At 36.9% G+C, this 16,110-nt stretch overlaps 1 protein-coding gene across 8 annotated transcripts in view; it reads left to right on the forward strand.

Annotated features, from left to right (window-relative positions):
• SLC38A9 (solute carrier family 38 member 9) overlaps positions 1 to 16,110 on the forward strand; it is a 95,822-nt gene that overhangs the window by 22,616 nt on the left and 57,096 nt on the right. For 6 of the 8 annotated variants that reach the window (XM_057743380.1, XM_057743376.1, XM_057743402.1 and 3 more), the window contains one exon: positions 15,405 to 15,537. In XM_057743380.1, coding sequence (XP_057599363.1) covers positions 15,405 to 15,537 — 133 coding nt within the window. Of the gene's footprint in view, positions 1 to 15,276; positions 15,538 to 16,110 lie in introns of all 8 variants that reach the window. The other 2 variants (XM_057743394.1, XM_057743400.1) reach the window with 1 other exon arrangement.

Below are 16,110 nucleotides of genomic sequence, written 5' to 3' on the forward strand. Positions count from 1 at the left end.
ATATTTTCTATAATGAAACTTGTCAAAATAAGAGGGAATCAACTATTTTCAATCATAGGATAACTAGGTAAGCATGTTTTAAGGAAGGCAAATATTTATAGGGGTTTAGCAGTATTGAATGCTAATTTGCTTGTGAAATAATTTCAGAAACTTATTCGATGAGAAAAAAACAAGAATACCTTAAAACATTGTTATTTCTACTAAAATTTGGGTTATTTCACTTTATATACATAAATCTCAGAGACAGTGAGAAAAAAGTGTCTTCAATTAGACGAACGTAGGCAACTATTTCCAAAACTTCAGTCATTTTAGTAACCATATGACTTTGCTTATATCCCATTACCCATTATAATACTGTGTAGTATTATAATTTAATTTTTTTTTAGTTTATTAACTTTGAAAAATTAGGGTTAATTTAGCCTCTTCGTGTATTTAGAAATGATGAAATATTGTTTATATTTTTTTCTAATGTGCGTTGCAATAACTACCAAGTAGTTAAAATAGTGTTTATCCTTGTGCTACCTAAAATCTTACATATAACCACACTTTTGGAAACTAGAATATAGACAACATTTGATACTTTTAGATTGCTGATCCTCGGTTTAGTTTGTGGTTGACTCTCCCTCTTCCACTAGGTGGCAATCAAAATCTTGTTTCAGTTCAAATATAAGAATTTCAAGAACTGCTTTAGACTGATATTGTGCTGGACCTGATTACCATTTTGGTGGCCCTGGGTCTAATTAGACTTAGCTGGAGGAAGGAGCTTGTCACTGTAGCGGAACAATATATGTCATGAGCATTTGGGGAACTTTTGTAAACACAGCAAATCCACTTTTCCCTCTGCATGCCTCCACTCCCCTCCCCTCTCCTGCCCTATTAGTTTTTTGCCTGGTTGGGGATGAGTGAGGAATGTGGGTAGAGGGACAGAAAGGTTTAGAAATCTGCTGTACTGTATTTGATATATTCCATTGGCAATCGCTGGTCTTAGAGATTGTTTTCCTGCTTTTCCCAGACTTTCTGGTAACCACATATTAGACCTGGTATTCAGGATTCCTTCATGCTCTGCTGCTGCTCTGGGATTATGACCTCTGGGAGTTGACCACCCCATCCAGCCTGAAACCAAGTTGTGAAGTGGTTACTTTGGTTTTGAACTTCCCTTTTTCAGTTTTCTCAAACTCTGTGACCTCTTCCATTTCTCCCAGGAAGTAGGACTTTCCTGTTCCTCTCTGTGTGCCCAGTTTTTCTCAGGGAATTCACTTAAAAATTCCCTCTAGACAATGCTTTGTAAATTATACTTTTTCTTCCTCCCTTTATTCACTAGTGCGTATCTGTCCTATTCGTGCAGGGCTCTTGTCTGTTTAGTGTTATGATGGCAAACAATCTGATGTGTCAAAGACCTAGTCTATTACTTTTCCATGGCTATTTGCATTTTAGTAGGGGGAATCCTAGTAATAGAAAAGCCTAACCTAAAGGTTAGATTTTTCTAATTGATAACATTTCAAGTACTCTGGTAAGCCAGTGGGGTAGAGGTAGACATTTAAAATAGGCAGCATTCCTGGTGCCCTTTAAACACTCGCTGCATGCTTATGGCCCCTGTGTTTTTTATAGTGTCTACTTGTCTGTGCCTCTGTAAACTGGCCTCTCTCGCTTTCATCTGTCAATAATACTATCTCTGAATAGCAGCCCGAATTGACTGTTTTTGGTATTTGTGGTCTGGGGGAGGGGGAAGGGGGTGTATAACAAAGTGAAGAGTTTATCTATTAATGTGTCCTGGACCAATAACAGTGGTTGGAAGTGATTATTGAGGCTTGGTAGTTTTGTAGTTGGGGATTTATACAGAGCTAGAAAAGTAGTTTTCCCAGGAGGGTTGGTTTCCAGAGCTACGTGAATTGCATTTTGAGGAACTTGCCATCCATGTTAAGTAGACGGGACTATTTATCAGTGCCATGGAGCTGATGACCAACTTGCTGATTGTATTACAACTTCTGTACCCTTCCCTCTCCTCCCTCCTTTTCTCCCTATTCTCTTCCTTCTCCTCTTTCCTCTCCCTCTTTAGTCCACTTCTCTTGCCTCTCTTCCCCCCACTTTCCATGATTATTTTTCTCCAATGGAACTCTTTTTGCTAAATGCTCGAAGAGGGCAATCCTGGCCATGGATTTAGAGATGCTTTAAATCTAACTGTGGACTTTGTTAGAATGGAATCTTATTTCTAGTCCCATCAGAACCTTTTTATTCCCTCAAGTTCATAGGTTCTTTTACTTCTCTCTTTCCAGATGTCTTTGTTTGCTTAACTATCTTTCTGTATCCATATATGCTTGCCTGAGTTGCTTCTGTTTCTTTTCCAAGATCTGTTTGGGGTCTGATTTTGCTGTTTCTTTCATTGCCTGTAAATTAGTGCTTTATTTTCTTCCCCTTCTTCCTCCCTCATTAACATTATTTGGACAAGCCTCAAGAGGGAGCCTAATGAGTTTGACTGGTGCTTATTAGGGCCAATCAAGTGTGTTTTGTTGGGAGGAAAGGATATGAAGAGTTGGGCTAGCATCTTTCTCTGTCTACTCAGTTCTATTCAGGATTATAACATCTCCAAGTATATAGTTGAAAAGGCTTTTAGTGTGTCAACCAAAAAAAAAAAAAAAAATGTAGGGGGCTGCAAATAAGAAAAGAGTTTATTTGGGGTGGGAGGCTTAAAATTACAGTTTGAGAGACACAGATTCAGGTAATCCTGAAAGAGTGTTCTGAGGAAGAGAAAGACTCAGGGGCTTATAAAGACAAAAAGCCGCAAGGTTGTTAAAAACTGCCTGGAAAGAATTGTGATTTATCCTTAAGGAATCACAAGTTGTTTTAGGATAGGGATCCTACAAATAGGTAGACTGTCACTAGTTATTTTTAGGGTAAGGGTCTGATTAAGTATCTTGAGTTTCTGGCAGATGTTCTGGATGACTTGCTATAAGGTCAAAAGGTCACACTCCATCCGGGCTGAGAGGTGGATAAGTCACAATTTCTTAATGGCTTCCTGGTTCCATTTTAGAGAGCTCTCAGCAATACCAACTTCATTTGGATTTTTCTTTCACAAGTAATTACACTATTACTGCAAAAGCAATGAGGCCAATTGCAAGTGTACAATAAGAAAATTGAAACTCCTTTTAACAGACTTACAATCAAATATTTTAAAATTATGGAGACACATGAAATTTAGGGATCTTATTAAAAGCCTGATGGATGACTGTAACCCAAAGATATGGAATTGGTGTAAAAATAACATACTGAGATTATGTATCTTTGGCTTGCCTGTTATATTTTAGTCTTAGTCTGCAAGTGTCCCTAAAAGTCTATTACATAATTTTTCTATAACTTTTTATTTTAAGATTTCTTCTTGCAATCTGTTCTGTATTCCTTTGTCACAAGATAAGGTTTCCATGGTCTTTTAAATATTAAGAGATAACTGAATACCTCAACATTTCAAGTTAGGAAATATGTTTTCTATAAAGTAATATAGAAAATTACTTTGGTGCTTGCTTGCTTTCTTTCTTTCTTTCTTGGCTGCATTGGGTCTTTGTTGCAGTGCATGGGCTTCTCATTTTAGTGGCTTCTTTGTTGCGGAGCATGGGCTTTAGGTGTGCGGGCTTCAGTAGTTGTGGCACGAGGGCTCAGTAGTTGTGGCACGAGGGCTCAGTAGTTGTGGCGCACAGGCTTCATTGCTCTGCGATGTGGGATCTTCCCAGACCAGGGATGGAAGCCATGTCCCCCGTGCATGGGCAGGCAGATGCTTAACCACTGTACCGCCAGGGAAGCCCCGCTGTACTTATTTTAAAAATCTGACTCATTTGCAACGGCGTCACACTTTCTTGTTTTTTCTATTTCAGTTAGTTTATAATTTATCTTGGCGTGTTATCACTACTTCAGTTAAGGTTATTTCTTTTATCAAATTCATATCTGACTTTTTATTGTTTATTCTAACACAAGTTTTTATATCTACCAATATCTCTGATTTTTATTTTCTTATACCTCTTCTATAGAATAACTTAATCTTCTCTTAAATCCTGGCTTATTCATTATAAATTGATGCAGGCATTGGTCTTCATTCTGTCTTTGAGTGTTGTTATGCCCTACCACTTACATATTAAAATTTACATTAATTTATTACATTACTTTGATTTTGTTTCTCCTTTACTATAGTTAAGAGAATTATCTTTATTTTTATAAATAATTTCTATTTTATTTATTTCAGCTTTATTGAGGCATAATTTGTCTATTTTATTAAGGCTAGTAAATTTGGGTGTTAAAAATATTTGCTTAAAAAGAGGGCATGATCCTTAAATATTGCTAGTGGGATTGAAACACGGTATGGCCACTCTTTTCTCCTTCCAGTTTTATTGAGATATAATTGACATCCAGCGGTGTATAAGTTTAAGTATACACCATAATGGTTTGACTTGCATACATCATGAAGTGATTATCACAGTATGTTTAGTGTACATCTGCTATCTCATATAGAAACAAAATTTTAAAAATAGAAAAAAAAATTTTCCTTATGATAACTTAGGACTTACTCTCGTAACAACTTTCATATATAACATACAAAAGTGTTAACTATATTTAACTATATTTATCATGCTCTGCATTATATCTCTAGTACTTATTTATCTTTAACTGAAAGTTTGTACCTTTTCCCTGCCTTCATCCATTCCCCACCCCCACCCTGCCTTTGGTAACCACAAATCCAGTCTCTTTTTCTATGAATTTGTCTGTTTGTTTGTTTTTGAGGTATAATTGACCTGCAGCTCTATGTTACTTCCTGTTACACAACATAGTGGTTTGATATTTCTGTGCATGTTAAAATGACCACCACGGTACGTTTAGTTACAACCTGGCGCTACGCAAAGCTATTGCACTGGCTGTATTCCCCATACTCTTCACTTCATACCCATGAGTCCTTTTGCAACTGGTATAGCCACTTTTTTTTTTTTTAGTATAGCCACTTTGGAAAAACAGTTTGAAAATTCCTAGCAGTGTTATATATAGAATTATCATTTGACCTAACAATTCCACCCCTAGGTATATACCCAAGAGAATTGAAAACATATGTCCACACAAATATAAAGAAATGTCTATAACATTTATAATAGCCCAAAGTGGAAACAATCCAAATGTCCTTCAACTGATATATGTATAAACCAAATGTGGTATATCCATACAACAGAATGTTACTTGACCATAGAAAAGGATTAAAGTATCAATATATGTTACAATATGTATGAGCCTTGAAAACATGCTATGTGAAAGGGCTTCCCTGGTGGCACAGTGGTTAAGAATCTGCCTGCCATCGCAGGGGACACAGGTTCAATCCCTGGTCCAGGAAGACCCCACATGCCTCGGAACAACTAAGCCTGTGAGCCACAGCTACTGAGCCTGTGCTCTAGAGCCTGTGAGCTGTAACTATTGAGCCTATGTGCCACAACTACTGAAGCCTGTGTGCCTAAAGCCTGTGCTTCACAACAAGAGAAGCCACCACAATGAGGAGCCTACGCACCACAATGAAGAGTAACCCCTGCTCTCTGCAACTAGAGAAAGCCCATGTACAGCAACAAAGACCCAATGCAGCCAATTAATTAATTAATTTAAAAAAAATGCTTTGTGAAAGAGGCCACACAAAGAAAGACATGTATTGTATGATTCAGTTTATATGAACTACCTAAATTAGGTTAAGTCATACGGACAGAGAGCAGATTAATAGTTGCCAGAAGCTGGAGAGACGGGATAATGGAGTCCAGGATTTCTTTTGTGGGTGATGAAAATGTTCAGAAATTGATTATGGTGGGACTTCCCTGGTGCTCCAATGGTTAACACTCTGTGCTTCCACTGCAAGGGGCACGGGTTTGATCCCTGATCAGGGAACTGAGATCCTGTGTGCCTCATGGCACAGCCAAAAAAAACAAAAGACAAAAACAAAAACTGATTGTGCTGATGCAGGCGTAACTCCATGACTGTTCTAAGATCTATTGAATCATACATTTTTTTTTTATTATTTTTTTGGGGGTACACCAAGTTCAATCGTCTGTTTTTATACACATATCCCCGTATTCCCTCCCTTCCTTGACTCCCCCCCGCAAGTCCCCCCTACCCTCCCCGCCCCAGTCCTCTAAGGCATCTTCCATCCTCGAGTTGAACTCCCTTTGTTATACAACAACTTCCCACTGACTATCTGTTTTACAGTTGGTAGTATGTATATGTCTGTGCTACTCTCTCACTTCGTCTCAGCTTCCCCTTCACCCCCCACCCCCTCCCAAACCTCGAGTTCTCCAGTCCATTCTCTGTATCTGCATCCTTGTTCTTGTCACTGAGTTCATCAGTACCATTTTTAGATTCCGTATATGTGAGTTAGTATACAATATTTGTCCTTCTCTTTCTGACTTACTTCACTCTGTATGACAGACTCTAGGTCTACCCACCTCATCACATATAGCTCCATCTCATCCCTTTTTATCGCTGAGTAATATTCCATTGTATATATATGCCACATCTTCTTTATCCATTCATTTGTTGATGGGCATTTAGGTTGCTTCCATGTCCTGACTATTGTAAATAATGCTGCAATAAGCATTATGGTACAAATTTCTTTTGGGATTATGGTTTTCTTTGGGTATATGCCCAGTAGTGGGATGACTGGATCATATGGTAGTTCTATTTGTAGTTTTTTAAGGAACCTCCAAACTGTTTTCCATAGTGGCTGTACCAACTTACATTCCCACCAACAGTGCAGGAGAGTTCCCTTTTCTTCATACCCTCTCCAACATTTGTTGTTTCCAGATTTTGTGATGATGGCCATTCTGATCAGTGTGAGGTGATACCTCATTGTGGCTTTGACTTGCATTTCTCTGATGATTAGTGATATTGAGCATCTTTTCATGTGTTTGTTGGCCATCTGTATGTCTTCTTTGGAGAAATGTCTATTTAGGTCTTCTGCCCATTTGTGGATTGGGTTATTTGCTTTTTTGGTATTAAGCTGCATGAGCTGCTTGTATATTTTGGAGGTTAATCCTTTGTCCGTTGTTTCATAGGCAACTATTTTTTCCCATTCTGAGGGTTGCCTTCTAGTCTTGTTTATGGTTTCTTTCGCTGTGCAAAAGCTTTTAAGTTTCATGAGGTCCCATTTGTTTCTTCTTGATTTTATTTCCATGATTCTAGGAGGTGGGTCAAAAAGGATGGCGCTTTGATTTATGTCATAGAGTGTTCTGCCTATGTTTTCCTCTAGGAGTTTTATCGTGTCTGGCCTTACATGTAGGTCTTTAATCCATTTGGAGTTTATTTTTGTGTATGGTGTTAGGACGTGTTCTAATTTCATTCTTTTACATGTTGCTGTCCAATTTTCCCAGCACCACTTATTGAAGAGGCTGTCTTTTTTCCATTGTATATTCGTGCCTCCTTTGTCAAAGATCAGGTGCCCATATGTGTTTGGGCTTACTTCTGAGTTCTCTATTCTATTCCATTGATCTTCCTTTCTATTTTTGTGCCAGTACCATACTGTCTTGATCACTATGGCCTTGTAGTATAGTTTGAAGTCAGGAAGCCTGATTCCACCCACTCCATTTTTCCTTCTCAAGATTGCTTTGGCTATTCGGGGTCTTTTGCGTTTCCATACAAATCGTAAGATTTCTTGCTCTAGTTCTGTGAAAATGAATTGTACATTTTAAATGGGTAAATTTTATGGTATGGGAATTAATATCTTAATAATCTATTAGTTTTTAAAAAAATTAAAGAGGGCATGGGGGATTTCTGCTTATGACAAGGGCAGATTGAGGAATTTGGACAAGTCAGCTTGCTGAGGATAACTAGGAAAACTGACAAAAAATATTTTTTTAATCTTCCTAAAGACATGGGAGAACTAAGACAATGGAGTCTAGATCAAGAAGGAAGAGGAAACCAAGAAGGGGAGTCCAGCAATTCCTCAAGAGTACCCGCCAATTCCAGTTTATTAGCTGAGAAGCTATTAAATTATCAGAGCTTTTGACATTTTACAAGGCTAGCAGGAGAAAAAATGGAATCCAGGGCTCACTAAGAGTAGGTAGTCCCCATGCAAACTTTAGGTTGGAAGCCCTAAGGTCTATAAGCCTAGAAATATGAGTGAACTGGAAATAGAATGGCCTTCTTTCAGGGACTGTAGCTCAACTTTAACTCATCTCAATACCTAAAACTGGATTAAGGTAATCTAGGAGTGCTAAGTGTCTCAAATCAGCTCCCAAAAGCAAACGTAAACCCTTTCTAAAGAAAATATTATTATTCTAGGCTTCAACATATTTATACTGTTTTCTGTATACTAGAATTCCATTTAGTACAATGCCAGGTACTTAATCAAAAATAGCTAGGCATAAGAGAAGATGAGACAACATGCTTAGAAATTAAGAGACTTGATAAACAATAAAGACTGACAGGTGATCCAGATAATGAAGTTATGAGAAACAGACTTTTAAAGACTATGTTTAATATGTTCAAGGAAATTGAAATAAGGTTGAGAATTTTGGCACTGGCTAGAATATAAAAAAGAACCAAATTCATGGAAAATGTTTCTTGAATAAAAAAATAACCAAATGGAAAAATCCGAAACTGAAAACTAAAAATCAAAAATAACAAAAAACAGTAACCTAAGGTAAGAAATCAATCAATGATGAAAACAAAATCAACGCAAGGATGCAGAACAGTGGGAATGATTATGCGGTACTAGAGTAAGTGTGAATTAGTATGATAACTTTGTAAAGGAGTTTGTAATTATCTGCTAACATTGAGGATATGCTTTTTGTAATCAACAGAAATGTGTGCACATTTCACCAAGAGATATGTACAAAAGTATAGATTATAAGTTATAAGAGTGCCAAACTGGAAACAACCCAGATACCCACCAAACAGGAATGGTTAAATAAATTGTATTTTCACGTAATAGAATATTACACAGCTATGAAAATTAACAGTCTATAGCTGCATACAAGAATATGGATGAATCTCAGAAAGATAATGTTGGCAAAAGAAGCTATACAGAAAAATACATATTGTGTGATTTGTGATTCCACTTTATGTAAAGTTCAAAAGCAAGTAAAACTAATTTCACATGTATGCGTGCACCTGTGGGCATGTATATGGGTCTACACTCCTTTGAAAATATGCTAGAGTGTTAACTGATTATTTCTAATGGGTGATTTTTATTTTCTTCTCTAACTTCTATATTATCCTCAATATAAACAATGTACTACTTTTATAATGAGAAAAAAGTTATTCAGAAAATATAGCATTCATATAATTTAGGATAAAAATAGTATATACGAAATGAAAAACCCATTTTCTTAGAAACAATGTTTAAATCACCTGTGCTTCTATCAGATGATACAAATTATCCTTTTTCTCTATTTAGGGGAGGTTTCATTTTGTTATTATTTTGTTCTTATTGTATAGAGAAGGTTCTGGGAAAAAACAAAAGCATAAAGAAACATATTCCCATCATACAGAGGCAAGTGTTGTTAAAACATTTTAGTATATTTTCTTCCATCCTTCTTTTCTGTAATTTTTTATGAGATCATATACTATATACAACTGAATGTGCTACTTTTTCAATTTAAATTTCTATTACATGCTGTTGTTACTTCTGCAAACTACTCCCTAGTTGTCAGCCTGCCTGTTTCTCTCCTCTGCTTCTGTCCCTCCCTCTCTACTTCCTTTCTCCCTTCCTGTTGTTCTTCTATTGCTTCTTTTTGTCAGTAAACATTCACTAAGCTCCTTTCGGTGTCAGACACTTTGGGGAAGGAGATAGACACTCAGCAATGAAGGAGTTATAAATGATGAGGGGTTACAAATATTTGATTTGTTATGTATATATACAGACGCATGTGCACACACACACACACACACACACACACACACATATTTTAACGCAGTACTCATTTTTCAATGGGAAAAAAAATACTGATTTAACCCATCCTGATCCAGCATTACCAAGAACTCACGGAATCATATCCCAGTGAGTAACTGTGCTGTAGGGTCTGGCTTAGTCCAGCCAGGCGTAAAATGAGGTCATTTGTGGTACTGATGGCTAGGTGTTTTGGGGGTTTCTGTGCAGGCATTGCTCTGTGTAAGAACATTCGGTGGTCTAGGGCAGGAGTCAGCAAACTTTTTTTTTCTGTAAAGAGCCAGATAGTAAATATTTTAGGCTTTGTGGGCATATGGACTCAATTTTGCCATTGTGGAGTGAAAGCAGCCATAGACAGCACGTAATTGCACAGGCCTTGCTGTGTTCCAATAAAACTTTATTTATGAAAACAGACCATGGACCAGATTTATCCTATCTGGCCATAACTACCAACCTCTGGTCTGCAAAGAGAGACTCTGGACTCAGGTGTAAGCAGCCATAGGGACTGGTACTTCCTACTGCTGTGACCCCTAGGGTATCTTTTGCCTTGCTTTTGGAGATGTTAAAAAAGTGAGGCCCACTCACCTTCATTTCAGTTCACCCTCATAATTGCTTTCAATAAAGTTGTTCTAATCAAAGTAGCCTTTTGGAAAGCAAAACAGTCTCCAGTCTCTCTCCGAACCTCACGCCCCTGCAGCAAACCTACAGTTCTTTGGCAAGGTCATCCAAGGATTTTAGAATAAACTCTAGAGTTAGTGAGTGAGGCTAAGAATGATAAATAAGGGTAAAGTACCAGGTTTCAAGGAATAGTAAAAAATTTTACAATAAAAATTATCCTTAAGAATCACTGAAATGTCCCAAAAAGCTACAAGCATCTTTCCATATTAAGAATTCTTTCTAAATATCATTTAAATAAATATGTATTACTTAAATATATCATAATTTAACAATATTTAACTAAGTTGTTTATAATTTTACTTATTTTAAATGATGCTTCAATTAGCAGCTTTCTACATACTATATTTATACCATATTTTTATTCCTTCTAATAGAGTCTCAAAAGCATAATTATTGGAATAAAAGGATGTAAAGCACAATAAGGTTCTTGATAGATATATATAGCCAAATTGTTTTCTAGAAAGGTTGTGCCACTTTCTACTCCTACCAGCAATGTGTGAAAGTTCCTGTTTCAAAATCCCCTTTCTAGCACTATTTATTTTCTTCTATTACTAAAATATCCTATATTTTGTTTTTAAAATGTTCCTATATGTAAAAGTTGGTTGATAAGAGCCAGTTGGCAGCAGGTTTCCCATTGGACTCTTGCCTTTATCATTATATTCTGTTATTTGGGGATTGGTTTACTGAGTAACATGCCATACAAGCAACAGTGGATTCTGGTCAGGCTACTGCAGTATTTGCCGTCTGGGTTGAAAGTACAGCCATCGTCACCTGAAAGGCCAGTTTGTGTAGAACATTTGTTGCTAGTGTCTTCCTAGTGGCAAAGCAGAAGTTCTCTCAGCCCATTTACCTTTCTTGGGAGCCATGGTAAAGACTTCTAAGGCTTGATAAGTAGTATCCCTTTCTTAAGTTACAGGAGAGAAATAAGAAAGAGGCTCTTTTTCTTTGGTAATCTGTTTAAAGAGTAGATGGATTTTGCGAGGTTTGGGAGGGGGCAGGGGGTGAAGGGGAAGCTAAGACGAAGCGAGAGAGTAGCACAGACATATATATACTACCAACTGTAAAGTAGATAGCCAGTGGGAAGTTGTTGTATAACAAAGGGAGTTCAGCTCGAGGATGGAAGATGCCTTAGAGGACTGGGGCGGAGAGGGTGGGGGGGACTCGAGGGACGGTGGGGGGGAGTCAAGGGAGGGAGGGAATACGGGGATACATGTATAAAAACAGATGATTGAACTTGGTGTACCCCCCAAAAAATAATAAATAAATAAAATTTAAAAAAAAAAAGAGTAGATGGATTTTGTTTTTTGTGTTTTCAATTTCTAGATAACAGAATTAAGATAATGAAGAAAGCAATTTTACTGTTCATCTGAAGAATCACATGTATATATTAAAAATAAGATTTATCGCAATACATATATTTACTGAAACATTTACTGTCTTTTATTACATTTCCAGTTTTTGAGGAAATTTTAGTTAAAATACTGGCCTGGCAATTTTCTTCTTCCCTGCTTTTTTTTTTTAAAAATGGGTAATAATTAGGTTTTTGAAACTAGAAATTTCATTTCTTTTCCAGAAATTCTGTTGGTAGATTTGTATAAGAAGGAGAGTAATAATTGGCATGACGTTGCAGGTTGACGCCTACAATTTCTCTATAATTTATATATTTTTATTTATAACATAAATATTTATAACAGTATATAATTAAATGTAGAGCAGGGTTTTCGTGAAAGAGGGTGTTATTTAGACATCAGAGGAAGCAAGAAACATGTCAGCAAGCCAGAGGTTACTAATATTTTTCTGGTAGCAGTAAATATCTAGGTACAATGGCTTGATTAACTTCTTTTCTGTCTTCTTTATTGAAAAACTGCCTGGCAGACATAGTGTTTTACCAGGCAGGTAGAAATGAGTACAGTGGGTTCATTATTTTGGATGTTTATTTGCATAAGATTTTTTGAATCCTTGATTCCCTTTTCACTTTCTAACAAACTACACCAGTGTGGCAGGTGTTTGAGAGTTGCAGCTTCCATAGGGATGTGCATAAAGGAATAGTTTTATATCAAGGGTCTTCATATTGAGTATGAACCTTCTTGAGAGTCATGGAATTATTAAACTTCAGAGAAGCATAACTGGTCAGCAGACGGGTGGAGACATTTAAAAGCCAAAAATTTTTAAGGAATTTAAGGAGTGGAACCTAGAAAAGGTGTTAGGTAGAAATAAGGTTTCTCTGTTTATAAGTGTGTTAAATGAAAATATAGGGTTTTGAGTCACATTTTAAAATATTTTTTTTAATTTTGCTGAATGTTAAAAGCATTTTTTTCTGTAGCATGGCCATAAATATTTTTAAGGTGAGACAAATATAACTTCTACATGAAATATTATAATTTATTTTCAGTGTGGCCCAGTTGAGCTACATTTCAAATGGGAAGTAACATTGATAGGGAGCATAGAAAATACTTTATTCTGAATGTTGTTCTCTGTATAGTTTTAATTTTAAAAGTTCTTTCAGATCCAACTAGAGTTCAATTTAGAAATATAATTTATATTTATTGCATTCTCAGGTGAAGCTTTAAGCATATGTTTCTAATAATTCAGTTAAAATATGCTGAGTTGTATATTTTTAAAGAGAATCTGCATTGAAAAGATTCCAAAATATTTGTTTGAACAGGCACTCAGCATCTTGATGAAAACTGTTGGGAAAGAAAAACTTTCAGAGTCATTCTGCTCTCTGAGCACCCAAGCCAACTAAGCTGGTACAGTTAACACTTCTGTAAGAGGCCAGGAGCCAAAAAATGTAGCACTTCCTGGACAGCTTTTCAACAGGCCTTCAAGCCAACTTAGTGCTTGATATTAATACCATTGAATTTTCAGATGTAATAAGCTACAAGTAGAAGATCTACGTCACTTTATATCAATATCATACTTGTTAGTCTCTGTTAGTAATCCTTGATTAGCTTAAATCTCTGCTTTATGTTGGCATTAAAGCTGTAGTTTGTTCTTTAATTTTGTGGGATATCATTCTTACAAAACAAGGGAATGCCCTGTAGAGTGCGACCACACACTGTCTCCCAGACGTAAATATTTTCACATTGCTTTTTAGTTTACTGAGTGTCACAGTAGAGATGTAAAATAAAACACCTTAATGCTTTGGAAGGAGTGGTAGTTATCAGGCTACCAGATATATAAGTTGGGATGGTTTATTTGGCCTCTGACCCTCTTCATTTTCATTGTATCCCCTTGAGATTTATTGACACCACTGAATTCATTTAGCAATTATATGGTTACTATAGATAGTATGTCATGTTGATCTCTATATCCACATATTTGCTCTAGTAAGTGCTCCTAGATACTTGTTGGATTGAACTAGAAAGTACCCACCATATTTAGGTGCTGTGGTGGGGAGTAAATAATAAAAAGATTCAAAGATTCTCTATGCTAACTAGAGAGACTAGGCTAAATTTAATTTCCCTAATATCACAGAGTTATTTGGAAAAATAGCATAAACTACAATTCTGGTCACTTAGCTTTTCAAGTGCTTCCCATAAGATTAGATTAACAGTATCGCCAAAAATGGTTGCCATACTTTAAAAAATGTTAAGCTTATTTCAGAAATGTAAATGTAGAAGACATATGGAACCAGTGATAGACCTCCTGGCTTCTTCTTGTTGTTGTTTGTTTTTTATTTTTTTTAATTTTTGGCTGTGTTGGGTCTTTGTTGCTGCAGGCGGGCTTTCTCTAGTTGGGGTGAGTGGGGGCTACTCTTTGTTGTGGTGCTGGGGCTTCTCATTGGGTGGCTTCTCTTGTTGTGGAGCGCGGGCACTAGGGCGCACGGGCGCAGTGGTTGTGGCGCACGGGCTTTGTTGCTCCGCGGCACGTGGGATCCTCCGGGACCAGGGATGGAACCCGCGTCTCCTGCATTGGCAGGCGGATTCTCAACCACTGCGCCACGAGGGAAGTAGCTCTCCTGCCTTTTTTTTCTGTTTGTTATTTGGATCTGTGTATATACAGTTTGGGAGACAGTGTCATTTGTGACTTAAGGGGATCTGAGGAATGCAGTCATTTCACGCACCTCTGCCAGATCTTTCCGTTTCGGGTAGTTTATTACTGGAAAGAAAGCAAATGGAGGGAGCTTCAGTAAGGAACTGCCTGGGTTAATGACTGAAAGTAAGGGTTGAAGCTCAGAATCTGCAGTTGATGGGGACACAGTTATGAGGAGAAAGCATGCATATGAATAGTAACATAATGGCATGTTACTGAAATCTAAGAAAAGTAGAATGAGACAAAATATCTCTATAGTGTCTTAATGTTCCATTTGGTAGTACTTTGGATTAAGGTTCATAAGGGCGATGATTGAGATCAGTAATGCTTAGTACATGAATCAACAAATAAGAATTGTGTTTATCATAGGAAGTAACTTTGGCCCATAAAGAAATAGAGACTCTTTAGTAGAGGAACATTTTTGTCCGTAATTTCTCTGATTTAGTGCCAAATGCTTTTTGAGAAAATATTCAAAGCTTCACTGTTGAAAACTGACAGCTGCTATATTTCTTTTTAATAACTGATTGAAACTCCTTCTGTTATATCTCCTCTATTGCTAAATTCCTTAAGTTTAAAAAAGTGTGTTTAACGTAATAGCATTATGAAACAAAAGCTTTATTCTCTGGATTGGATAATACTTCTTTTGTGACATTTTCTTTTCCCACCGAAAGTGAGAAGTGAATGCATTGCCTTGGTACATCCCATTTCTAATGGAGGACAAGAAGTTATTTTCTTCAATGGCTGACTTCCAGAATTTCTGCCTGAACGTTCTTTGTCAAGTGTATATTCCCTTCTCTAGGCCTTTCTATATAGAGCCCACAAACATCGTCAATGTGAATGATGTCATTCAGAGGGTTAGTGACCATGCCTCTGCCATGAACAAGAGGATTCATTACTACAGCCGGCTCACCGCTCCTGCAGACAAGGCACTGGTAAGGGGCAAAGCATTGCTAATTGTCTAAGCTTAAGTTGAAATGAACAGTGAACAACATAAGCCACGGCAACTCCCAGTGGATGAACTTTTGGCTGGCCATATTCCAAGGATGGAATCATGGAAAGTCAGAGATATTAATTAATGCGCCTTACATCTCAGGCTAGTTCGTTCTTATTAGCCTGGCATAGAAAGATTTAAAACAATCTCTCTGTGTTGACAACAGCGTTAGAGATTTGTTGGATTCAGTTCTGCTAATCCACAATCCTAAAAGCTTTGAGGAGGATAATCTGTTGTAGTAGTTTAGGTCATTGATTAGTAACATAAATAATAGCAAGTTCTGGTTAGTCAATTCAATTTTTAAGTTTGAAGCCACAGGGGAAATGTTTTTATAATTTTCTACAGGAATGAGAAACTGAAATATATACATACATACATATAATATTTTCCTATTTGGTAATATCCTTTTATAGATCAAAAACCAGGGTCAAAGAGCAGATACTAAGCTTTGCGGGTAACCTGTTGTTGCAGTCTTCTCTACTTTTGTTTTATGATCATTTAAAATGTAAAAACC

This window comes from Hippopotamus amphibius, chromosome 1 (genome assembly GCF_030028045.1).
Source record: "Hippopotamus amphibius kiboko isolate mHipAmp2 chromosome 1, mHipAmp2.hap2, whole genome shotgun sequence".
NCBI classification, from domain to species: domain Eukaryota; kingdom Metazoa; phylum Chordata; class Mammalia; order Artiodactyla; family Hippopotamidae; genus Hippopotamus; species Hippopotamus amphibius.